At 39.2% G+C, this 27,985-nt stretch overlaps 1 protein-coding gene across 6 annotated transcripts in view; it reads left to right on the top strand.

Annotated features, from left to right (window-relative positions):
* Positions 1-27,985, top strand: part of evla (Enah/Vasp-like a) — a 71,168-nt gene that overhangs the window by 37,790 nt on the left and 5,393 nt on the right. For 3 of the 6 annotated variants that reach the window (XM_017694404.2, XM_017694402.2, XM_017694403.2), the window contains exons 3-10: positions 1,414-1,591; positions 15,279-15,336; positions 17,425-17,486; positions 20,087-20,917; positions 25,046-25,278; positions 25,764-25,867; positions 27,482-27,518; positions 27,618-27,654. In XM_017694404.2, the coding sequence (XP_017549893.1) occupies positions 1,414-1,591; positions 15,279-15,336; positions 17,425-17,486; positions 20,087-20,917; positions 25,046-25,278; positions 25,764-25,867; positions 27,482-27,518; positions 27,618-27,654 (1,540 nt within the window). The remainder of the gene's footprint in view (positions 1-1,413; positions 1,592-15,278; positions 15,337-17,424; positions 17,487-20,086; positions 20,918-25,045; positions 25,279-25,763; positions 25,868-27,481; positions 27,519-27,617; positions 27,655-27,985) is intronic. The other 3 variants (XM_037542063.1, XM_037542064.1, XM_037542065.1) reach the window with 3 other exon arrangements.

A 27,985-nucleotide genomic window follows, 5' to 3' on the forward strand; every position in this document is an offset into this window, starting at 1 on the left:
ATATGATACAGTATTTGTCCCACTTTTATGCTGAATACTAATACTACAATTATTAGTACAAGTAAACTTGCAGTGTATATTAGTACAACTACAAGTCTACACAATTGAAAAATGAATGGCACGTTCATAATTGCTGTTATTTTATTCTTTAATAATTTATACATATACAGTCATATGCAAAAGTTTAAACAACACTGGTGACATGTTTTGGCCTTTTTGAAATGACAAGTTTGGTCAAGAAAAATATTTTGTCACAGGCTTTGGTTTTATAACTTGTTGTTATCCTACTTCTTTGACAGCTAAGACTCTCCTGTGTCTTAATAAGAGTAATGCTATATATTCATTAAACTTTTACTACTGTACAGAAGTTTGAAATCACCCTTTAAAAGTTGAAATGAATGTTTTCAGTTATATAAAACAGATTTTGATGCAGATGCTTGTATACATTGATTATAAAATTATGCCAACATTATATTGGTTTTAAACTATTTGTAGGCATCTGAAAAACTTAAGGCATGTTTGAACAGAGTTCATTATTTAAACACATTTGCTATTATTTTTGCTGTGCTGTAACTTCTTATTGTTCCCAAAATATTTTTGTTTTTGAATGATCAGTTTATATTTTGCCTTCCCTCATTTTAATCTGCACTGCAGTAGTTGTTATTGCAAAACAAGTATTAATATAACAATTGTTTCTAAACTTTTGAAATGCAGTGTACATGTAGGTTTTACCTTAATTTTCAGCTAGTTAAAGCTCAGCATCTACCATATGTTCTTTCAGCTGTTTTATACAAATATCCAGATAAAAATAAAAATTCTTAATTTTGACTTTAGGTGTAATGTTTTATTATTATGCTTACAAATTATGTCACACTATGCATTTCAGTGCATATTAAGGACATTGTCTTATAAAGATGAGAACACTGACCTACTGCATGTTTCATTGCAAGAGAGCATAATTAGTCCTGTTTTACTTGACTTCTTACAGTGCCGGATGTGAAATGTTAAATTAGTCATTATATAATCATCACATTCATTGTTTGGCCTACCCCTACTTCCCTTTACACTTTGTGTTGTAACGTGAGACAATAGTCTCCAATAACATGAAAAAGTCTATTCTAAGTGTGCATGTTGGGTGTTTTATTTAGTCTACTGTAGTGTACTCTTTGGCACTGGTGAATATACCGAATACTATGCTAAAAAAAGAATGTGTTTTATATACAATTGACACACAGCAATTGTACCAGTTGCACAAAGTGCCAATGTAATAAAACAGTGATCTGCCTACAGTTTTATCACTGAGTTGACAGGATTTAATAGTATGACCTTTCCCATCTCTTCAGTGTGGATACTGCAGCTCAGTAACAAACTTCAGTCTAATAGTGTCCCTTCATGTCATCTCGTCTTCCTCAGGTTGTGATTAACTACTCCATAGTGAAGGGTCTGAAATATAACCAGGCCACACCGACCTTCCACCAGTGGCGTGATGCCAGGCAAGTCTATGGACTCAACTTCGCCAGCAAAGAGGAAGCCAGCACCTTCTCCACTGCCATGCTTTTCGCCCTCAACGTCCTCAGCTCACAAGACGCAGGTGAGTGCTATGTTGATATAGCCAACAAGTATCCTCCCACCACCCTTTAATAAATCAGACGGACTTGTGAAAGAAACCTAAGTAATCATCTGGAGTTGATTGGAGGCTGTTTGTGTTAAATTTGCATTTCCTGTGAATAGTTGGGCTTTTATTTGGACGTTTGTCTTCATGATTAGAAAGCACTGAGCATTAAATGAGGCAGGAGCCAGCATTTGTACCTAATCAACACTAATTTCAGGTTAGTTTTTCTGTATTTACAAAAGTGAACTGAAAACTGAACTGAAAACACATTTAAGAGAGGTCAAGGAGAATATGCTCAATTCCATTAGTAAATGTTTTAGTGCTGTTTCTGTAGAACACTTTCATGACTTATTTTAGACAAAACTGTTTGCAAATAGTGCTGCCAGTCAGTATAATTGATTCTTTCTGAATTGGGAATGGGTTTCCAGAGGACGATTATGTGTTACTGTTGTAGTGTAATGAGCAGAGTTATTGTCAGAAGTTGAAAAAAAAAACACATAATGACCATGTTAGTTGGACAATATTTCATGTCTGTCTCATCCTCAGACCTGTACTGTAAGTGTGATGGTTGTGTAGTTTTGTATTTGCATTATATAGTCACATATTTGGAACTATTCACAGAATTCAGGCACTGCCAATACCTGCTAATTAGTCAAATTTAACATGTTACTAATGTCACACTTTATTTGGCTGGTCCCCTATAGATGCTGTACAGCTACTTTAATCATTTATAAACTTTTTGGTGATCCTCAGTTGATCATTAACAACATTATGGTTACGGTTAGGGTTGGGAGTAGATGTAGGTTGTAGGTTTTGCCTTGAGGTTTAGGTGAGGGTTAGGTTTAGGGTCAGGTGTAGATTTAATAAACTCTTTCACACTGAATTTCAAGTTCAGTTGAATTTATTGGGTATTTAGTTAAATGTTATTGAAAGGCAGACTGAGCATTTACAATCTGTAGTGAACCATCTAAGTTTCATTCAACTTCAGTGGCATTTAATGACTATTGGACAACCCAAATAAAGTGTTACCATTAATGACATTTCAAGATGTTAGATTATTAACAGCACTAATTGATTTAACACTGTAAATGCATTTTCTTTGTTTGGCCCTTCAAACTATCCTAGCAGTACCGGCTAAAGCTGTTATGCAACTCTAGCCCTCTTGTTCAAATCTTGTTCAAATGAAATGGCAAGCGCCTTTGATGCATCTCTTAAAATTACTTAAAAATATACTTGTCTGTATATGTGATGACAATGATATACAGTCATCCAAAAGTTTGAACTCCCCTGGTCAGATTACATGTTTTGTTGAATTTGTTGAATCTTGTAGATGTAATAGATGCAAATATAGTTTGAACAGACTGAGAAAATAAAGCATAAACAATTAAATATGCTTAGCTTTTGCTTATGCAACTTTGTAATCGTTCACATAATACAGGTGGAGCAGAAAGAGATTATTATCCTTTGAGAAGTGACGTTTTCCCTAAGAAAACAGTACAGCCTCTACAACTCGTACAAAATGCAGCAGCACGGATCCTAAGAAAAACAAAAAGAGAGCTCATATCCTTCCTGTTTAAAAAGAACTGCATGGCTACCAGTATCTTTCAGGAAAGATTTTAAAGTTCTGCTGCTTGTTTTTAAGTCTCTAAGTGACCTAGCTCTGGCTTACATCACAGAATGTCTGTCTGTTTAAGTTCCAGTGAGTGATGTTAGATCTGCAGATACTGCCCTTCTGCAAACACGTCTGTGAAATACAGAGAACATGAAGTGGTATCATTCAGTCATTATGCTTCTAAACTGCGGAGCTCAATTCCACCTTTTATTAGACAGTCAAGCTCAGGTCACTGTTAAGAAATAATTTAAATCATATCATTTTACCTTAGACTTTAATAAAAGTCTATGTCTATTTGATCTGTGTTGTTTTCTTCTATGAATTTAAATTAATATTCTTTATTTCTTCTTTTACTCTTAAACTATCACCTGTGTAAAAGGCACTTTGACCTGGCATGAAAAGTGCTATATAAATAAAGATGATAATAACAACGATGACAATAATACAATAATAATAACAATTATTATTATTATTATTATTATTATTATTATTATGCAGTGTGAACATTCATCTTCCCTACGCAAGAAACCCACAGCGCCTTTGTTTCTGGGGTAAGAGAAGTACATAGCTACAGGAGACCTATATTGAAGAAGCTGTTGTGATGCAGCAGGCAAACATGCTTCTTTGAGTTGCAGGTGGAACCTCTGACTCTTACTTAAGAACAGCATGTGGGCTTCTCTTGTTTCAGGCTGCTGCTACTTATAAGCTTATGGGGGAGATCTGGTCACAACTCAGTTTATCCTGACGTCTTCCCATTGGTGGCTAGCATGGCTAAAATATCCATGGAGCCGACCAGTCTCAGAGCACCAATCTTACGTGCTCTCGTGCTTTTTTGGGATGGGAGCTGGAGATGAGGGTGTTGGAAATCTCAGCTCAGCTCAGCATGCAAAGAAAAGAAGAGTTGGTGTTTGCCTGGCTGTACTCACCTGGGTCCTGACCATTATCACCCAACCATTATGCCCAGGGTTAGCAGAGCTAACACGGCCTGACATATCATAAAAGATTCATTACAAGCTCCCAACACGGGGCTTTAGCTGTGGCGCCATGCTAGGACCACCGTTCTCCCCTGGGACAGTCCGACGGGTCAGCTCAGCAGTTATAAAACTCAGCAGTAAGTATTATGAGTCAGAGTGAAGTGGGGTGGGAGGTGTTGCTTTGGAAATGAGAGCGAATGAGAGAGGTTGGTGTTAACAATGTGATGAAATGGCTGTTAGGTGCTATTGTGGTGCCCTCAGTTGGGGGGTGAAGTTCTGGAAGCTGTTGAATGGATTCTGGCACTCAGCCTGCTAAAGACTCGTGATGAGTTTGTCTGTCCGGACTGTTTCTGAACGGTTGGCAACACATCAAGGTCTCCTTCCACCTTGATTTGAGACATCACGTGATGTAAACATGAGAGTGAAAATTTTACATTTTTATGTAGAGGAAGCATAGCTGACCTTATCTTTTACTGATATTCAGCTGAATAGCTTTAAATTCAACTACTGCTAACCTGTACCCAATGCCTAACTTTAAACCCCATCCTTAATGCAGCTGATAAATAACCAAGTATTGAATTCCTTTGATTTTTCAAAGCGTCTGCATGATTCAATCACTGAGATGTAAACAAAGTCATTCAGAATGTTTTGATATGGAATGCTGCATTATAGTGAATAAGGATACATCAGTATCAATAGGTGTTTTGAGTATCGGCCCAATACCGTGCTCATTTACTCGCACTTGTACTCTTAAAAAATGCACTAGTACCAACATCCGATACTGCCTGATACCATGCGACATAAACCTAACCACTGCCGTGCTAACACCTCAAGCTGGCAGTAAGTGTTGCTCATGCCGTGGCAGTTGAACACATAGTTGGTGGTCAATTTAAACATTATGCCTTGAAATATTTCTGAAAGGAATACGTGCAATTTTAAATGTTTTTTAAACACACAAATGCAATCACCACCACTTCCCTAACACAGGTGGAGACACGTAGGCTAGCAAAATGGAGGCAAAAAACTCACCATGTAACAAAAGCCCATTTATGGTGAGGTATAAACGTTAATATGCTTTATTTTTATTATACAACAGTCTTTGTAGAATAGGCTGTAGAGAAACCATATTGTCCTGCCATGCACATCACCACTTGCTTTTAATTTCATATTTTTTCCTTACAACACTCTGCATGTACCTCTATGCAATCAGTGAAGTTTAAAATACATTTTAGGCCAAAACCTTATTGTGAAACTATCATAACACAATGTTGTAGGCATCAAGCTGTGTATTCATATATTATCTTTCTGTAAAGGAGCTATTAGATGCATTAAATGCACCTAACATCCTCCAACAGCTCAAACATCCACCTTCTGTAAACAATTCTGGCTCAGTAAATTTCTCTAAAATGAAGCATTTCACATCAAAAAACTCTGAATGACTCTGCTTACATCTTAAGGATTTAATTATGCAAAAGGTTTGAAAAATCAGGGAGAATTTGAGAATGTGTAAATATAGGGGACCATCAAAATAAGAGACCTTAAGAGATGTTGCTTGACTCACTTCTAATTGAAAGACACTCTTCCTTCTCTATTGCATTTTTGCATTTTGCATTTTTATGGAACTTGAAGCTGTCCTGCTAAATAATGGACTGGTCGAGTATAATAAGTCTACATCTAGCATGTCAAGGCAATATTTTAAAATACAGTGTATGTCATGAATGAAGCAGAAGTCTAATAATGGTTCTTGTGGTTGATGGGGAATCTCATGTTTCAGTCTAGTGATATATAGACCATGTTCATAAACCCCTAGGTTCTGGGTCAGTTCTTTTCCATGCATGTGTAGTGCTCAGCACAGACAGATGGGACACTGACCCTCAATCAGTTCTGTAGCGATTTATGAACACTTCCAACCCCCCTGGGGATACATTAACTCTTTGCCTTTGCCATGGCCCAGATGATTCATTGTGTGCATGGGTCTTAAACCTGCGGTTACAGCTTGCTGGCCGTTAGCACTCTTTATCCTGTAGCAGCTTAGTCCCCTGTTTAAAATACTCTGGCTTGCCTCTGCATCCTCATTCCATGCCAAGTATCTGGCATATCTGGCTTTTGTAAGGCATTCAGTAGCGATTCCAGTATGTCTTAATATTCTCTGTGGCAAAGTAATCTGTATAAATATGCTTAGCAGAATTATGTTAGTCTTTAAATTATCCATTTTAACAATGAAATCCACAGCATTACCCTGTTCGGCTTTATTTATCCATGCACTAGCTATTTGTTAACTGACAATAATGCCATGGGAATTTACCAGCAGAAATGAGGGGAATACATCATGAGAAGTAACACAGTTCTGCAAGAAGGAGCAGCGTCTTAACAGAATGCTGACTGTATTGAATATGTATTTGCTGTATTGCATCAGTGTAGACTGTATTATATCAATGTCCATGTTATGTGTGGAATGTCACAGTAAATATTAACCATTTAAGACCCTGTAAACATAAAGGTGGCTGTCTAGACATCTTTATTTTTGATTTAGTTTATTTTAATTATTTATTTATTTATTTTTACACGCCCATTTACACACTAGCTAAGTCTCCTCCTATCACACGATGCTACCAAGCTGAGGGAAGACTAGCTCAAGTTTCTTCCAAGACACGTGAAGTCAACCACCTCAACTTTTGAATGACTGCTAATGCAACACAATTGGATAGCTCAACACGTTCATAGGACAATGCTAACTGACAATACTTTTATGTCAACTAACAGATACCTCCATTGGACAGGATCAAGCTGATTGATGAGGGGAGAGAGTGGGCCGTCCCACACAACCGGAGAGAGTCACTTATGCTCTGTTGGGCTCTCAGCTATGGATAGCTCTGGCATCATTGGGGATTGAACTCAAAATCTCCTGATGATAGTGCCAACACTTAGTACTGAGAGAGAGCAAGGCCAGTTAGGCTCTCTGTGTTACTGAAGGCTCCCGGTTACTGAATTTTAATGACGAGACTAATGCAGGTGAACCACTCTGGAGCCCATGAAGCATGTTGATATGTCAAATGCTTGTAAAGTTTAAAAACAGTTTTAAACCCATTTTTAACCCCTTACATTTTAAAAACACACCATTGCTACCCTCCTAAAAATAAACATGCCCCTGAATTCTTTGGAGCGAAGTCAGACCCTCTGCTAGTTTCAGCCAAATACTTATGTGCCACATCTGTAGCATACAGTCAGTTATCACAAACAATAGCTTCGGCAGGTTCCCTGTTCTTAGTGAACATATAGAAAAGCTAATAATAATAATAAATACCTTCATAAACGTACCTTGCATGTAGGGTATTTAAAATGATTGCTATATTTAATTCGTCAAATTTCTATTCTACATCTGAAGGGCTAAATACATTCCACCCATTTTAAACATTATATTTTGCGGATAAACAATTATGGCCAATAAATATTGAAAAGCAAACACAGATAAAATGAATAACTATGTAAGAAATTCAATACGTCGTTTAAAAAAAATTATTAAAAAACCCAAAAACAACAACAAAATAAAAAATAACAACAGGTAGACTAGGAACAGAGCAGTTAGGCCAAACAGCGAGATTGGGTACATAGCAGTTCGATAGCAGAGTATTTGAATAGTGGGCCTACACTATTGGCAGTTAGCAATAAGAAGCCCTTAGGCAATGTCAGACCTGTGAAGGTAAAGTTCCACCCATTTTATTTGAGAGAGGCTCACTAATTGGTGGTGTGGGAGTTTACCGCTAGGTAGTGCTGAGAGAAAGAGGATAAAAAGCTGAGCCAGGAGAAACCTCACATAAAATAAGTATGATACCAGCTCAGTGACGGCTACGAGCTACACACACCACAGAGCACATTTGATTTCAGCGTTCACTCCAGCAGCAGATACTTGACGTTGCACTCTCTGATGCTGTGATGGGTGACACGTTTGGCCTCCTAACTAAGCTGTCGTTAGCTTAGCCAAAGTGCCAAACACCACAGAACAGGTTCCATTTGGCTTTCTGTCACTCCACCATCATTCGCTCAACATTTGCTCTCCCAGACATTAGTTTATCATCTGCAGTTGTTTAAACAGAGCAGCAGTTAGTCAGAATCAATCTGTGCTGTGGGTCTGTAGACTTCTCTCTGAGCTAATGTTAAGTTAGCCGATCAGGCTACAGATGTAAACACCAAAGAATGGGTCTCGGCCCATTCATCTCCAGTTGTTTGACAGATTTTAATGTTCTGGGATTTGCTTGAACAAAAGCACCTGCAATCGCATGTTTCCACTTTGTGTGAGTTCATGTGGTTGTCAGAAGTATTTCAAAAATTCAGAAAGCAGACACTGGGAAGTGAAAGTATAGATTTGCTGCTGACTGAGGTGAAGGAGTGGGAATAGTGTATTTTGTACATCAGCAGATCTCTGTTCCTCTTTCAGTTGTAATCAGAGCGTACAGAAGACGGTCAGGGAGTTGCAGTTTGTGCCATATAGCTGGATCATATCACTCCATCATGCTTTACATGCAGACAAGGCACAGAAATTATTATGAAACAAGATTTAATCTCAAGCCAGGTCAGAATTGTCCTGCCCACGTGTGTGACAGACACATAAAAAGATGTTTTATGGGCTTCTCCTGCTGAGTACACCCAACGGAAATAACGCCCAAGAGTTTTCTCATCTTACCATGGCCACTGAAGTTCAGTGGATGGTGTTTTGATGTATAATAATAGCTGTTCTCACCAACGACCCCCTAATGAATCCCCTCAGAATAGCATTTCTCCAGTAACCAGAAACGAGAATTTCTCCTTCACTCCACTTGTAGAAAGCTAAAGGCAACACCCATCTGCTGAGCTTAGCTGTGTTGGGAAGAAGAAACTAATCCACAAATCAGACTTCATAAATCATACCAAATTGAACTGGTGTTTATCTTTTCAGGGGTTTCATGTTAGAGGCATTTTATAGCACTTATGCAAATGTGTGATCAATAATAGCAGGTCTGTAGTGGGTATGAGGGGTGAAAAATGTTGGCAGTGACTTTTAGATATGGTTTTTAGATATGATGAAATCTCAAATTAAGTGATTTGATTGTTATTCTTGAACATTTAAAAAAATACTGAATCCATAATGAATGTGACTCGAGTTTGCACAGTAGTGAAATATAGACAATTAAAACAATACACCATGCTTTTTTTATGGAAAAAATTATATTTACAATTATATTTGAAATATTTCAAATATAACACATGAATTTAAGATTTTCTTACTGTTTGGTACAGTATCTGTCCCTTTGGCTTATATGATAGCATGCACTCAAGCCAACATGGACTTCACAAGTTTGTGCAAAAGCATCCAATGAGTAGAGCCAATCCACGTGATTTGAAGTTGTTCAGTGGGAGAGATAAGACTCAAAAAAGTCTGACCTTTTTCTATAATGGCCTTATCACAAATCTGCTTAAATAGTGATCTAGAAATAGTGCAAAATTTTGAATATTTCTCACAATTTTTCTTTATTTTAAATTTTCTACTGTTCTAGGTTTAAATGAAAAAAATAGTTTATCCCAGTGTACAGTTAATACAATGTATTACCATGGATTATAATCAATAATAAGATGTATAAAATTGGTGCCATTGAATTGCCATTTCAGACTGATTCATAGCAATGCCCTAATGCGTATTTACCACCTTATTTTTTAGTCACCAAACAAAGCAGCACTTTTGGCAGATAAGACCAAACTGAGCAAGTGGGACTGATTTGGCTGTATGTTATGAAGCATGTGGACTATATGTCCAAAAATCACTTCTATTGAGTGAATTCAGACACAGGTGTTCCATTGCAAAGCTTCTGTAATCTTCATTAGAAAGTATTTCCAGTAGAATAGGTCCCTCTGGAGAAAACCTCACTAATGCCCTAGTCATGTAAAGTCTTCCCCAAAGAGTAGAGGTTGTTACTGAAGCAAAGGAGGAATAAACTCCTTATTAATGCCCTTATTTTCAGATGCTTCTGCAAATCTTTGAACATAGTGTATATTTCGTCACAGAGTGTGCACTTCAGGTTATAATTGCAGTCCCTTATTATGTTTTTTGTGGTTGGCTATGCTGTTGTTAGTATGACTCAGGAAACGGATGATGTGAGATCATCTGCTAATTTTAGGAGCTCAGGTGGACAGCTGCCTGCCATGCCATATACCCACAACCTCCCCACCTCACTCACACGCGTTGTGTCATCGAGTAATGAGTGGTTTTCAACCATGAAATATGTGTCTGAATTCCATGAACTGTTAGCTGTGTTTGGCTATGAGGGCGAAGTATTAATGCTCTATGTTGTTAGTGTTACTAATTTTAGAGAACAGTACATCTTGTTTACATTCGCAACTCTGAAATTCATCTAAATCGTTATCTTGACAGTTATGTAATGAATTCAGCTGTGCAGCGACTGTTGAAAGGTCATTTTTTTCACCTCATGGAAGTTGTAATAGGCTGTTTTCTGTTTCTTAAAAGATGAATTCCTTGTGAACCGGGCCAGTTAAAGATAGAGATCAGATCTAATAGAATTCACATCCAGCAAAAGTAGATACTGCTAGAGTTTTGTGACTTGCCAGTCTCTGGTATGAATTAGGGCTGCACAATATATTACCAGTGCATCACTAATACAGGTATTGGCCTTTGTGATGCTATTATTAGAGAAGGCTGCAATAAGCAAATGAGCCTTTAACAATTTGGACACCTTAGATAGATCAGATTCATGTTTTGTCTGTTTAGATGTATTCATGTTCTAACAGTCTTAAATAATCTTGATTAAAATAATACAGACCAGTCTTAACTACATTGTACGTCCAAAACTCTGCCAAGGACTCTGCTATGAAGCAGTGGAGCTGTGTTTTCTTGAGTAGTGGAGCTCCATCCAGTACCTTTGGGATGAGTTGGAGTGGCTTTTGTTATCCAGAACTATGCATCAAACATCAGCCCCAGACTTTTCTAATGCTGAATGCAATCATATATTCACAGAAATGTTCCAACATCTTGTGCAAAACCGTCGCAGAAGAGTAGAGGCTTTTACTGCATTGTGTTAGGGGATAGAAACTCCTTGTCCTTGATTTCAGAAGAAAAATTAGATGGGCAGGTCTCTACAAACCTTGTGACATCCACTATATGTCCAATCAAGGATTCATCAGTGTGTTTCTAACATATTGCAAGTTATATCACAAAGACAATATATAGCAATATAATGTCATTCTACCATTTTGCAGTGCTGATCTGGGAGCTTTAAATTCTGTATTGATTTAGAAGTGTGGGATAGACAGTGTGTCACTAACCTTGACATTTTGTTCCTGGAATCAGATTTTGTCGGTTTTGCAGTTTTTGCAATATCAGACATTGCCAGTACTCTGAGCATTGCATGTGGAGGTGCTTGTGGAATTTTATTTTACAGCAGCCAGCAGTGCTGCAGCCCCTTGTTTTGCTGTGGTTTCCTGTTTAAATGCCTGTGGTTTAGATCATACTCTGTTCATTACAGAATAGTGATGCTGCAGGGCCTTGGCTGGACTGCCTCGGTGTATCATGTATGTTGTTAAAGGGACAGTTCACTCAAACAAATGCAGTAGGGATAATGCAGCTAATGAGCTAATTAGTCTTGCATATAGTGTACTATTCCTTTAAAGAAATATATTACATACAACAAAAGTATGTGGACATCTGAACATGTGCTTGTTGACCATCTCATTCCAAATGTATGGACAACAATTTTGAGAGGATACCTCTTTACTGCTAGAATAGCCTCTACTAGATTTTGAAGCAAAGATTCACTTCCATTTATCCACAAGGGCACTAATGGGGTTAGAAACTGATGTTGGACAGTAAGGCCTGGCTTGCAGTCAATTTTGCAGTTCATTATAAAGGTGTTAAAGCCAGTCAGTTCCTTTTACACCAAACTTGGCAAACGATTTTTTATGGAACTAGCTTTGTGTGTGGGTATTATTATGCTGTAGATGGTTCTATATAGCACCAAAAATGGTTCTTCTATTATCACAAGCTTGACATTGTAACAATAGAAGATCTCTTTTTGGTGCTATGTTGAACCCTTTCCAAAAAGGTTCTGTATAGAACCATATACAGCACTCTGCCATCTACAATCCAAAGAACATTTTCATGATGCAAAAACCCTTTAATCATGGAAAGGGTTCTTTGATTATTCATGGTTCTATGTAGAACCACTTTCATTACTAAATGACCCTTGAAGAACCAAGGGTGTAGCATTATCATTTCTCTTAACTGGAGCTAAGTGACCCACTCCATGAAGAACAGCCTCAGACCATTATTCCTCCTCAGCCAAACTTTACAGGTCTTATACTTTAAGGTAGGTGTTCTCCTGCAACCACCAGTCTACTGCCCCAGAGACCAGAGGTGCAACCATTGAGACTTGCTATTGAATTTGGTGACCTTAGACCTTGTGTATGGCTGCTCAGCTATTGTGTTTAGCATGGAAACACAATCCATGAAGCCCCTGACAAACTGACGGTTCTTGCAGAGGCAGTTTGCAGTAGATAATTATTCTGCTGCTGATGTTTATCTTTGGAGATTCTGTTCTAAGCGTGGCTGGATGCCGGATTTCATGCAGTTGTTAGTAATGGATGTGGCCAAAATATCCACACTAATTAGATGGAGTTCCCACATACTTTTGGTAATGTAATTTAGTTAGCTGAAAAAACAATGTACATGATTTTCCTCTCACTGTAGTGGAACAGCCAGGACCTGTTTGATGTTTGAAGTTTGATGTTTGAAGCTTCTTTAGTTTTGCACTAATGTCGTACCATTAATACATTTACCTGGTGTCTGAAACTGGCATACTGTTGTCTGTAAACATTAACAAAAATACATTGGGTTCATAAAAGTAGTAGTAGGAAGCCTCACAAAACCTGTAAGTGACATCAAACACTAAATATATCTCTGTATTTGGGGAAAGGAGACAGTTGTGTGAATTAGATTTTTTTTATTTTTGAAGGATCAAGATAATTTAGTTAATCTCAGGACATATGTACACAGTGCATCCACAGATAGAAGATGTTACTGTCCTTTTGACCAAGCTGTTATTTCACAACTGCAAGTGCAAAAAATATTATGATTCTTCTCTCCCTGACATACAGTGTCACACACTATACACCCACACTCACATCAGCGTCACTAACCATAAATAACTATATTACTTACACCAGGCCTCATAGATAACCACACAGATACAGCAACAGCTCTCCACCTCCTTAATGTGAGACTGCACCACATACCCGGCGCCTGTGTGTCACAGCATCTGAGGAACCTGATAGCTGTGTTTATAGTTTTAAACATTACTTACTCAGTCCATCCCTCAGATAACAGAGTGGGATGGGATATGGGTTGGGAAGTAATTATGATAGAGCACTAAGAGGAGTCTGACACACATCAGGCATACTTAATGGCTATGATGGACTTTTGTCTTTTCTTCACTATGGTGGCCATTCTATCAAATGGCTATTGAAGTATTCATAGAGGAAGCATAAAGGAGACATCCATCCATCCATCCATTTTCCAAGCCGCTTCTCCGTCAGGGTCGCTGGGGGGTGCTGGAGCCTATCCCAGCAGTCTTCGGGCGAAAGGCACGATACACCCTGGACACCTTGGATTTATTATGCTTCAGAAGAGCAGCATATTTAGATGATGCTGGGATACTGTATTAAAATGTCTGCATTTTATTCATTTACAGGATTTATAGTCTCACAGGGCCAGATGTAATCTCACAACGGCACAACAACAAAAATTGGTGCTGGATTCTGGCGAAATCTGCCACAAGCAAGGGTACGCCCCTCTAAAATCTGCCCACAAATTAGCTAAATTGGCCAAGGTTTGCTAACAGAACTGTTTTTCTTTTGCAAGAGGTGACGTTTCTTCTCCGCACACAACACACATATACAGTGTCATGGAAAAGTATGTGCCCCTTTGCTTTTGCTTATTTGTCACAATAAGTGGTTTCAGATCCTCATAAAAAATGTAATATGAGACAAGGAGAACATGACAAAGTACAAGACTGTTTTTAAATAATCATTTTATTTATTGCAAGGAAAATTGTTTTGCAACACCCATGTCACCCATGTGGAAGGCAACGTTCAAGACCTGCCCATTTAGGGTCCTTCCATAGCATTTTAAGGAGTGAATAGGCCAATTCAAAACCTTTAGTTTCCTCTGAGCCATTCTTGTGCTTCAGCTCGTTGTCTTGCTGCGTAGGCCAATCACTTTTTTTTACATTTCTCTGTAATGCTAATTCAGGTACATGTTGTCCCGATGTTGGCTTTTTAGAAATGTTTTTGTATCTGCACAAGCAGATATGTAGATGAAAAATATCAGACATCCGCAGCAGCCTACACTTCCCTCACATATCGGTACATCCCTCCCATCTCTTTAACACCCTGACTTGGTTTAAGGAAAGTCTGATGATTAAGGTATGTGGTTTACACAATGCTAACTTGTGTACCTAAGCTTCTTTTGCTGGCTAGCCATGTTAGCATTGTAGCTTCATTGCAAAACTAAACAAGCATACTTCAGAAATCAAAAACATCTTGGCTGATTGACTGTATTTGGGGTCAGAGGTGGGCAATATGGCAAAGAGCTAATATTGTGGTACCTGAAGAAATTTTCATTACATAATATGTCACGATATTTATTTTTTCAGACATCTGATGAGTTAGAACAGAAAAAAGAACCAATAGTGCTACATTTTTATTATATATATTTGGCGTATTGTATTACAGTAAATCTGGACTTATTTTGCTTGCTTTACAATGAAACATGCAGTTGGTCAGTGTTTTGCAAGTACTGACAATATCTCAACTACTTTTTTAAAGACAAAATTAATTGTATTGTATGTTTACTTGTATACATTATAATGGTTTACAGTATTTTCATTGGCAAAAACACATTACTGTGTTAAACAATTTGATTAGCTGCCTAAGACTTTTGCACAGTACTGTATTTACACATGGACACAAAAAAACAGCAAAGTGCTCAACACGACTGAGAGAAGAGACCGACTGAACTTTTCCTTGTCTTCTCCTCCAGGTCCAGCAGGCCATCGGCAGAATGGACCGGTGACAGACGACACAGATGCCCAGAGGAGGTGAGCAGAAGGTCTCATGCTATGTAACCGTCTTCAATAATGTTCCCTTTGGCTTCGATTCAGACCCTGTCTGGTTCATCGGTCAGGCTTAGGTCACCACTCTCCCCATATATCTCTCTTTAATTACTGCAGATTAACACAGCCTGCAGACACCTACATCTCATGGCAAAATGTCTGAGCTTGGCTCAGACTTCTCCTGGCTTTACTTTGTGGCCAAAGAACTGGTACTCAGAAAACGATAGGTCAAAATGAATCCATCCACTGTCAACCAGAGGAAAAAAGGTCCCCATCTGAGTTTTAATCCTGTCAACATTCCTGTTACTGTTAACATTGGCTTGCTCAGTAGGGGTCTGGTCCTGGATGTCTGTAAAGCTGCTTTGTGACAGTGCCTGTTCTAAAAAGCACTACGCAAATAAAATTAAATTGAATCTCTGCATCAATCACTTATGATTTGATACTGATTTGATTCAGCTCATGTAAGTAAAAGCTCCTGTCATCATTTAGCAATGAAGTATCATTTGTTAGTCTGCTGTAAGTCTTAGGAATATAGGCCTCCTCCCATGGCAGTCTGCAGATCACCACTTGCCCTCTCGTGGTTAAAGGAGGTATTGCGCTAGAGAATCATTGAGGCTTGAAACATCAGCTCAGCCAAATGTTTTGCAATCTGCTGAGCATGACTGTAAAAAGTATGCACTCACCAGCATATGCACACAAAAGCGTACACACAAATCTGTGAACTCTGTTACTGATTATTGCGTTGGAAGAACACCTCAGGTTATAGAGACTGCAGTCAGACTCCTCCGTTGCTGTTGTAAAGCTAGAAGGGTGACCAGACTTAGCCAGCCAACTTAAGCATGAGAATCTGTCTGTGGAGGTTTTCATTGAAATGTCTATGTGTATTAAAGGGAAGTTCCACTGATAATTAAATCATTAAGATGTCAACAAAGTCATTGTGAGTGGTTTGGGGAGAATTGTTCCATTCTAGAAGAACTTACCAAGTCAAAATTGTTATGGTACTAGTGATAGGAACCAGAGGTATGATGGTGATGTCTTATGTACAGTTGTATTGAGATAAATTCGTTGATGGTGTAGAGGTACATGCCTGGTGTTGAGAGGCAAAGCATTCCTTAAGAAAACGTATGTTTCTCAGATTAACCACTAGTTTACATTATCAACATTACATAGAAAATCTCAGAAGACACCTGTGGGTTCTCTTGTAGGTGGTTTTGGATAATAAATAAATTGGTTGTATTTACATTGATGACATTGCAACTTCTGGTTTCTGTCACCACCACTATTAATGACTCTGAATCAGTGTGTTTCTGCTATCAATCGTCTCACATTAAACCACTCAATTACTTTTTTTTTTACATCTCATTAATTGAATTATGCAGAATATTTAGAAAATCTGTGAAATTCCACTTTCAAGATGACTGGACTTTGGAGCAGTTATGATTCTTGGGCTACTACTAGATGAAGGATGAGAACCCAACCTCTTTAAACGTCATGCATTTTGTGTAGTTGATCATGAAAAAAAAAATACTAGAATGCTGTCCAGTGCTCAGGTGGACATTTAAAAAAAGTCATTTTCCTGCTCTATTTAAAAAATATATGTGTCAGTAAAAACACAGTGTGTTGTCAAGGTACAAAAGCAATGATGTGTCTAAAAGTACTAAAAGCATGAAGAACGATGAACCAAGTAGCAGTAATATTACCACTCAGTAGGTTTTAGTTTGAGTTTTTGTTTTCAATAATATGGTTTCAGTTTATTAATAGCTGCATAAAATAATTCTAATATGTTAATTCTGTACAGCTTCATTTACAGATATTTCATATAATAAGCAGGACACTAGGAAGCTAGTAATAAAAATAAAGAAATAAAGAAAAAACAAGAGAATGTATAATGAGATCTCAAGGTGGAAAAATATATGTAGATGTATAATTACAGTATATTATTTATCATGTTTTATCTTTTTTTGTGTATGTTTCTTTACATTATCCAAATATAAGATGCATGAAAGGACATTGTGTAAATAGGCTGTGTGGTTCATACGCCTTTTGTAACATTTCTTGTCGTTTTCTCTGTAGGCAGATGATGGAGCAGCATCAGATGCAGCTGGAACGGGAGCGACGAACATCTGGCTCAGCAGGTAAACGCTTCATACGCACAAACACACAGGAACACAGTCGTGTAGCCACTTTCTATCAGCACCAGGAGTGAACCCTGCAGACATGTGGAAGAGCCACAACACGGCAAACTCACACAGACAGAATTCAGTCCCCTGGCCCAAAGGTCTTCAGACCATCAGTCACTCACTCACTCACTCACTCACTCACTCACTCACTCACTCACTCACTCACTCACTCACTCACACTCTGCTCTCTCTCTCTCTCTCTCTCTCTCTCTCTCTGCTCATGTTAATTCATGTATCAGTCCAGCTCAGACAGACCTGTCCCATAATTCCATACACATTCTTGTGCGAGTTCAGTCTGCTAGCTGGAAAATAATACATGTCACATACACATGTGTGTGGAGTTCATTTTGTACCAAAGGTGTGAAATAATAAAGTCTGTGAGCAAACCTTTGAGTATGAAAACATAAGAATACATGTTGCAAATGCAGATATTAACAATGAAATCAAACTTTACCACTAACAGTCTTTTTCTTCTTAGTTTTGACACATTTATATGTGGGGTTCGCCTTTAATGCGTATTCATCAGCTGATATTAGAGTGACAGGTCTTCTGACCTTTGTCCACACCCAGCATACACATTTAATAATTTACATTTAAAGAAATGTGAACAATATAGTTGTTAGTTATGGAACTTCTCTTTTTCTGTAATAGAGCAGTGAATCAAATCATCAGGTCCTTACAGGCTCTCAGATTGTTATATATGATACATCATATCTAAATATTACATTGAGGAAACTTATGAAAGGTTCCTAGGGTCATGGCCATATGTTGGGATAGTGTAGTGGTTAACACCTCTGCCTTGTACACTGTAGACCGGGGTTCAATCCCCCACTAGGGCAGGCACCCTACCCTATACCAATAAGAGTCCTTGGGCAAGACTCCTTAGACCACCTTCGCCTACCTGTGTATGTATAAATAAATACAAATTGTAAGTCACTCTGGATAAGAGTGTCTGCCAAATGCCGTAAATGCCATGGTTATGGTCATACAGCCTAGGCCTTAGAAACCAGAGTGACAATCATATTTATATATACACACAGATCAGGCATAACATTATGACCACCTCCTTGTTTCTGCTTATTGTCCATTTTATCAGCTCCACTTATTATATAGGTGCACTTTGTAGTTCTACAATTACAGACTGTAGTCCATCTGTTTCTCTGCATACATTGTTAGCTCTCTTTTACCCTGTTCTTCAGTGGTCCCTCGTGCACTCTCAGAAAGCAGGTACTATTTGGGTGGTGGATCATTCTCAGCACCGCAGTTACAATGATGTGGTGGAGGTTATTCAGTGCTGAGAATAATCCACCACCTAGTACCTTAGTACCTGATCTGTAAGGGTCCTGACTACTGAAGAACAGGGTAAAAGGGGGCTAACAAAGTATGCAAAGAAAGTGCACCTATATAGTAAGTGGAGCTGATAAAATGGGCAGTGAGTGTAGAAATAAGGAACTGGTCGTAATATTATGCCTGATGGATGTATGTGTGTGTGTGTGTGTGTGTGTGTGTGTGTGTGTGTGTGTGTGTGTGTGTGTGTTGTCTTGCTGTTTTGCAATGCCATTAATATTGTGGAAGTCAAATAAAATACTGAGCAAAGACATTTAAATGCTGCTTCTCATTGAACAGATTCTAATTCTTGCTCACTGAAATGTACAACCAGAGTATGTTTTAATAAGGGAATCCAATTGGAAGCCACATTTACAAAAATACAATTTCTGATATTTACTGAACAATTAATATCAGAATATATACGTTTTAAGTTTTATATAAGTACATCAGAGGGATGTCTTACTATCATGTTGAGGAAACATGGTGTGGAAACATGGGGTCATGGAAACAGAGTTGTTTCTAAGAAAATTATAATGAGGGAACATAGGGTCTTGGGAATATAAGGCTTTGTCTAACAGAAGGATAAACAGGGCTAACAGTGCCTAAGAGGACATATGGGCCTGGAAACATAAAGCTGTTTTCTACACATTTCAGAGAGTGAATAAGAGCCCTGGAGCCCCTTTTCTTCATATTCAGCTAGCTATTCAGGTAGATTGCTTAATTAAACTGCCAGCCTTCAGTGAAAACTATTAACTTTACATCTATAAAAACAAATGTTATGTCTACATCTACAACTGATCCTAGTACACTTCAAATTATATTAGGACAATGCAGGGTAGCGTGCATCTTATTAGTTTAGATGAGATATTTAACATGAGAGATAAGAGATTTATTTAAATATCAGACATACAGTGGAAGCATCCACCTTTCAAAAAAAAATCAGGATCAGATGACTCCAAATCGTCATAGAATGGCCTCCTGCCTCTTGAAAAGTGATATAATTCTTAATATTTGTATTTGCAACATGTATTTTTACCTTGTAATGCTTAATATATCACTTACTTTTTGGCACAAATTAACCCCATGCATGTGGCACATCTTTGCTCGCATTTCATATCTTTTTTTTTCATGACAGAATTTCAGTTTCTCTTTTTTGATTTTCCTCACTGTCACTTTTATGCTTGTTTCCATCCCTCCCCTTTCTTTCTCTCTCTCACTGTTGTCAGTCTCCACCCTTCAGTTTAAAGTGTCTGCCTCTCAGTCTGATCCCCCGCCGGCAGAGTACAGGCAGTACCGCACCAACACTCTCCCCACTTCCTACACTCGCCTCAACCCCTCCCCTCCTTCCTCTAGCTCCTCCTTTCCCTCTCAAGAGCGTGAGAGCAGCTATCGCACAGTGGACTCCTCTGCTCAGAAAAAGGCTCAGCAGCTTTCACAGCTCTCCACCTCCCTGGCCTCTGCCTTTTCCCCTGTGCAGCCAGGGGGCACTCCTGTGCCGGCTCGCAATGTGCGGCAGATCCCCCTCTCTCCCCCGACCTCCTCCCGTCAGTCAGAACCCAAACATGGCACATGGTCCTCTGCCCACATGTATGCCCCGTTGCCCACCTCATCGCCCCCTGTAGTCATGCCCATGCCCCTTAAGCAGCCCGTCTTACCCGTGGCCCTCCCTTTGCCACCTGTCAACAACGTCCGCCCCAAAGCACCTGCCCACATTGACCCCACCCCCCTTCCACAGCAGCATCCCTCCAGCCAGCCGGAGGACTGCTACCCCTTCCAGGCTCTACCTCCACAGGCTCAGACCACTTCCTCATCTGGGGCTCCTCCCCCTCACCCCTACTGCTATCATCCAGAGCCCTCCTATCCCGCCTACTCTGAGGCTGTCTCCCTGCCTTCCCACATTGGTCAAGTTCAAGGCCACGCCCACCAGCTGCAGTACTCCTCCTCCTTCCACCAACAGCCACAGTATCTGGCCACGCCCCCCACTGACACCACGCCTCCCTCTTATACCTCTGTGTCAGAGGGGCCCTCGACACCCCCTCCTGTCTCTTTGGCTACCAGTAAGTATCAGACTTCACCCAACTGGTAGTAGTAGGTGAAGATAATTAATGGGGACGTGCTCTACATTTTGTTTTTTTCCCCTGCGGTTTACTTATGGGTTTGTTTGGGTTTGTGTTCTGAAAACTGTCATGTTTCATACTTATATTTTCATATGCTTCATTTAAAAACAATTCATATTTACATTTACATTTCCTGACCATTATCCCTTACCCTGCGTTCACACCAGCAGCAACTTTTGGTTAATGGCCTTTCTGGACTAGAGCTGACCATAGTGGCCACGGTTTTACTGATGTTAAGCAATTGCCATGCCAAACCTTTCTGGCTAGTGGCTACAGAGCATATACAAAATCAGTTTGGTGACATATCATATAACCTTTCCTCACAGTTCTTATCACAAATCAGATGCGCTCCAGCTAAAAATGTATTTCACATTATAGTATATACAACCCCAATTCCAATGAAGTTGGGACGTTGTGTAAAACATAAAGAAAAACAGAATACATCCATCCATCCATCCATCCATTTTCTAAGCCGCTTCTCCGTCAGGGTCGCGGGGGGATGCTGGAGCCTATCCCAGCAGTCTTCGGGCGGAAGGCAGGAAACACCCTGGACAGGTCGCCAGTCCATCGCAGGGCTGAATAAAAACAGAATACAATGATTTGCAAATTCTTTTCAACCTATATTCCATTGAATACACTACAAAGACAAGATATTTAATGTTCAGACGGATAAACTTTATTGTTTTTTGCAAATATTCACTCATTTTGAATTTGATGCCTGCAACACGTTCCAAAGAAGTTGGGACAGGAGCATGTTTACCACTGTGTTATATCACCTTTCCTTTTAACAACACTCAGTAAGCGTTTGGGAACTGAGGACACTAATTGTTGAAGCTTTGAAGGTGGAATTCTTTCCCATTCTTGCTTGATGTACAACTTCAGTTGCTCAACAGTCCGGGGTCTGTTGTCATATTTTGTGCTTCATAATGCGCCACACATTTTCAATGGGAGACAGGTCTGGACTGCAGGCAGGCCAGTCTAGTACCCGCACTCTTTTACTATGAAGCCACACTGTTGTAACACGTGCAGAATGTGGCTTGGAATTGTCTTGCTGAAATAAGCAGGGACGTCCCTGAAAAAGACGTTGCTTGGATGGCAGCATATGTTGCTCCTTCACAGATGTGCAAGTTACCCATGCCATGGGCACTAACACACCCCCACACCATCAGAGATGCTGGCTTTTGAACTTTGCACTGATAACAATCCGGACAGTCATTTTCCTCTTTGGCCCGGAGGACACGACGTCCATGATTTCCAAAAACAATTTGAAATGTGAACTCGTCAGACCACAGGACACTTTTCCACTTTGCGTCAGTCCATCTCAGATCCCAGAGAGTCCATCCCAGAGAAGCCGGCGGTGTTTCTGGGTGTTGTTGATATATGGCTTTAGCTTTGCATGGCAGAGTTTTAACTTGCACTTGTAAATGGAGCGACAAACTGTGTTCACTGACAGTGGATTTCTGAAGTGTTCCTGAGCCTATGTGGTAATATCCGTTACAGAATGATGTCGGTTTTTATTGCAGTGCCGCCTGAGGGATCGAAGGTCACGGGCATTCAATCTTGCTTGTGAACGACTGAGCCTTTCAGGGATGCTCCCTTTATACCCAGTCATGTCACTCACCTGTTTCCAATTAACCTGTTCACCTGTGGAATGTTCCAAACAGGTGTTTTTTGAGCATTCCTCAACTTTCCCAGTCTTTTGTTGCCCCTCTCCCTTTTCTTCTTTGGAACGTGTTGCAGGCATCAAATTCAAAATGAGTGAATATTTGCAAAAAACAATCAAGTTTATCCTTTTGAACATTAAATATCTTGTCTTTGTAGTGTATTCAATGGAATATACGTTGAAAAGGATTTGCAAATCATCGTATTTTGTTTTTATTTATGTTTTACACAACATCCCAATTTCATTGGAATTGGGGTTGTAAACAGACTTGATGGAAATGGCAAATGTCAAATAGAATGAGCAAACTTTGCATAAAGGTTTGTGAGCTTGCTTCAACTTTTTTGCTTGGTAACCTTTTTTGCTGGTAAAGAAGAAATGTGATCAGTTACTATGAATTACATTTGCTGAATATATAATGTAAATGCAAACAAAAATAAAGTCGTATCATTTTTGTCCATGGTAGCCTTGAAACATGACAGAAGGCAGCAGGTTTCGGTTTCCCAATGAGGAAATCATGTACCTTTGTCGTTTAAAGAAAATAGAACAATGATATTACATGGTAAGCAGACAGAAGATGCACCGATAAATGGACTTTTCCTCAGCCTTTGTGTTTCCGTTCTCCATGCTCTTGCAATGCAGTGCACAAACACACGGCAATAAAATTAAACAGAACAATAATGTGAAGCTGCTCAACATTAAAGATTTCTCTCTAAACCAACTCTGTTTTGACAGCCACAGTTCACAATGGTTTAATTTCATGCTGGTAGAGTGTTGGTTTCCATGATGCAACAGAATTAATTAATTTGAAACAGGACATTTTTGCCTCTTAATGTCAGTATTTGGGCTGTGGAGGGACTAGTGCATAACAGTGTTTGCATACAACAGTCAAACTCCTTTATTACAAAATGTTTTGTTTTTTTCACAATATGGGGACTTAAAGATGTTTCAGCATGTATAAGAAGGGCCTTTTTGGATTTTTCATCACTTTGATCTTTTGATTTTGTCTTTTGAACTGATGCCCATACAAAAATGTTATATAATTGAAAATAGATCACAGTATATTCTATTAATTCTGTTGGAATATATTGCAATAAGGGGAGCCCCTCAGAATCCAGTCTCCTTGATTTGATATTTATTGTGCTGCGCTACTGTTTACTGTTTAAGTGTGGCCTCAACAGGCCTTCTGCATGCACACACTGAACACAGCTGTTGCGTCAGGCAGGACTGATGACACACACAGATTTTACACGCTGCATGAAGAATGTGTCTGAAACAATACAGTCGTTGTACTGGGTCCCTGTTGGAAATACCAGTTCATCTGCATTATATGCTGTTAATTAGTGTGATGGGTCTTCAGTGGGTTGTTAACCTTCCGCCATCCTAGAGACCAAGTCCTTTTCATGAGGAACTGTTGTCAGACTGCCCCCATATATGCAATACAATATGAAGAAGTGCTAATTTACTCCTAAAACATTTGAAAAGATGCGTGATTTTATAAGATGGTCTGTCAGACTCAGCTGTTGTGTTTGCTGGTCTTTTGGATGTTTTTTCAAATGTATGCTCTGAATCCATTGCATTCAAGCTCTTCATCAAAGAAATATCTCATCAAAAATCACAGTTACACAGTGTGCCCCCAAAAGTATCTGATCTACCAAGACATGTTTGGTGTCTGAAGTTTGTTTGTTTAGTTTTGCACTGGAGCTATGATGCTAATGTAGATAACAAGTAATAAAGGCTTGCGTCAATCAGTTAGCACTGTGTAAACTGCATACGTAAATCATCACAAGCTTGCCTCAAGGCCCCTTAAGTTGGAAAGTAATCTCAAACAAATGTGATTTCAATAAAACTATAATGTAACCATACTTTGGTTTTCAAAAAAGAAGACACTGGGAGAATGAAAGCAAAGCCAAATGTCTTGGAAAAAGAGTACATATGCTAAATTAATATGTCTGTTTTTAATAGACAGTATTTAGATTTTTCCCCTAGGTCCACTTGTAATGTTTGTGTGGGTTTATGTACCAAAAACATTTGTATATGACCGTTTTCCATCCTCTTTTTATCCTGTTGTTAAACAGGCTGTTTCTGTTATTGTGCCTTTAACACTGAAATGTAAATGAGCTCTGTTCTGATTGCCTGCCCTGTATTGTGCCTCATTCAAGAAGCAAACACTCCTTATAACTTCAGCGTGAGTGGGTGGGGCTTTGCAAGCTGAAGAGGTTGCAAATATCTGTTATCACTTGTTATAACTTCAGAATAGGCTGTTCTTGCAGCTTCCAGTTTCCACATATGCACCTTATAGACAGTGGAGTAAATGATCTATTTTGAAACTTTAACAATGTTTTAATGCTACATCAGTCTTTTTTTTTCATGTTATGGTTCCACACTCGACATCTCTTCTTCTCCAGCAGGTCCCCCTCTTCCTCCAGGACATCCCTCTATGCTCTCCTCTACTCCCCCTCTTCATCCCCCTGCTGTTGCACCTTTGGCTGGTCCTCCAGCTCCTCCTCCTCCTCCTGGACCTCCTCCTCCGGCCGCTGCGCCTCCTCCTATCCCACCCCCTCTCCCAGGTAGCGGTGTTCCTGCACCCTCAGGCCTGGCTGCGGCTCTGGCTGGGGCCAAACTCCGCAAAGTTCAACGGGTGAGTGACCCCAAGTCACTTGCTTGGTCTGGTTAGAAAATCCTGCATTAGTTGAAGGTTTGGGCTTGTTTTATCAGATACAAGGAATTAAGTTCAGGTCTAGAGGCTTGAGAAGTTGTAAAACAGCTTTTAAATATGTCATAAGAGCAGAGAAAGGAGTGGCACCATTAGAATATTATTGTGGACTATATGTATATTTGCTATTATAAAAGAAATTTCAAGAATTTAACAAATTAGTTATATATAAGTACAACAGAGAGGTGATACCAGAGATATCTAATAAACAATAACTTGGATTGGTAAATTATTAACCATATTAAATATGCTTTATCAGTAGATGTGACTTTTAGTATTGTTTGCACTCTTACAGGGCATGTCCACTGTGTTATGCATGTGAACGTACCACAGTTTCTGTCAATATACAGACAGGTAACATTATATTGCCCTCCTCTGGTGTAAACTGACTCCCTGTTTGAACCTTGCAGCCTGAGGAAAGCAGTGCCAAGAACGATGCCAACCGCTCCAGCGGAGGCAGCGGAGGAGGAGGAGAGGGGCTCATGCAGGAAATGAACGCCCTGCTAGCGCGAAGGTCAGACTGAGTCCATTACCTTTAGTTTCCTTTTTTAAATGTATGTACAATTATTGGCATTCTTGGTAAAAATGGGTTAAAAAGATCTCGAAAAAATGTTTGTGGTTGATTAGCTAATGTAACACTAAAAAAGTAAGAACTATGAGAAAACAATAAGCCTTATATTTTTTAAAACAAAACCACACATCACAATTATCAGCACCCCTGCATTTATTATTACTTGGTGTAACTTTCCTTCGCCAACATAATAGCAGTGAGTCTTGAGCCATAACTGTAGTGTGTCTCCTACAATGCTTGATTAGATGGAGACAGCAGGAATCTGAGACCACTCTCCAATACAGGGTTTTTTCAGAACTTCCAGGATCCCTATGTATTCTTTTTTGGATCCTCCTCTTTTGCTCACCCCAAAGCCTGATTATGTGGTCATAGAACCACTTTTGTGAGGATTTGGATGTGCGCTTGGATCTAAAATTGATAATGCCATGTGTCTTAATAGGGTTTCCGGGGCCTTAGGAGAAAAAATAGCCCCAAAACCTCATAGATCTTCCTCAATACTTGTCAGTGAAAATTACATTTTTTTTCTGTATATCCATCCATCTTTTGACCCATCTCAATTGCTTGTGGCCAGAAAGCTCAGATACGACGACATTCCCAGTAGACATTCCCAGTAGATAGTTCTCATAGGAACTGTCCAGGAAAGTTTGGCGAACCATGTGTGTGAAAGAAAAGGCTTTTTGGCACACCTTCCAAATACATTGTTTTCAGGCAAGTACAATCAAGTTTTGGAGGTTGTGACCCCAAAATGCTACCAAAGTAAAATAAACATGTCCTCTCCTGTGCAGGGGTTCAGTATAGCTTCGGTTGTTTTAATCTTCTTCAATTCTTTAATTATTGTCTTAACAATGAATATGGGCATTTTAAGCTTCATTTTATTAAGATCAACTCACTTTTGTGTCATTTGATTGGTCTATTCTTTAATCTTCCCTGTATTCATGAATGAGTAAGGCTGGGTTCATACATACTTTTTACTGTATATTGCATACTGCACAAATGCTGTGTGCCATGCTACAACTAGACTGGTCTGAGCCAATCAGATCCATCTCCACACTTTCATTAGCCCTCCAGTCACTGTTTAGCAACTGTTGCTAGCTGCATTTCAGCTCCTCAGCAGCACGTATGGATATATTTTGGTCTGAAGATGTGCCTAGGTGACGTATTTCTTTTGTGTGGTAAACCTATTCCACCTCGGGTTTGGCCTGTGTCACCTCATACGACGAGAACTCACAGATGAGTAGAGATTCCTGTTAGAGTGAGCCAGTTTTTATATGACATAATATGGCTATATACTGCACAAAGGCAATGACTGAACTGCACTGATTTTAGAAGATTGGAATAAATTATAGTCAATTATTTCATAAAAAGGCCATCATGGAAAACTTTGTTGTATTGTTTATATTTCACTACTGTGTAACAAAAAAATTAAATCCAGTAGAATTTTATTAAATCTGAGTTGTCATGATGCATAGAAGAGATTCAAACCCCTTGTCCTTACCTGATGAACAGTATTGTGTTTCAGTCAGAGAGATGTTTTCATATGTTGTCTCTTGCCTTCAGGAGGAAAGCTTCAGAGAAGCCAGAAGAAGGTCAAAATGTATGTGCTTAAATCAGCTTTTCATTTCATTCTCACACTTCTTTCTTTGCCTGCACTGCTGAGTTTATGTGTGAATTTTTCTATGTGCTTTTCTCGTAGGAAGAGTCCAACGGCTCTCCTGCCTCACGTGGTTCAGGTCAGCAGAACTTAGTTCTCTGTTCTAACTCTATTCTACATCCACCAGTGGCCTCTAAGAGAGAGGCTTTGACACATTTATGATAAGTTCGCAGATTTTAAGGAACATCTTGACGAGAGCGCTCAGTGGATGGTGAGAGAGCACCACTGAGTTTCATAAAGCTTGCATTATGGGAATGCTGTGGGATGAGACTCAGCCCTTATCTTGTTTCAGTATTTTCTGGTAAATACAAAATGCCATTATCAGAGCTTAGAACTGTGCAGAGTTCCCATTAGGTCATCTCATGTAGAGAAGCTTGAGGAAGAATGCATTTAAAAAGGAGCATGAAATC

The sequence above is a fragment of the Pygocentrus nattereri genome, chromosome 10, assembly GCF_015220715.1.
Source record: "Pygocentrus nattereri isolate fPygNat1 chromosome 10, fPygNat1.pri, whole genome shotgun sequence".
In the NCBI taxonomy this organism is placed as follows: Eukaryota; Metazoa; Chordata; class Actinopteri; order Characiformes; family Serrasalmidae; genus Pygocentrus; species Pygocentrus nattereri.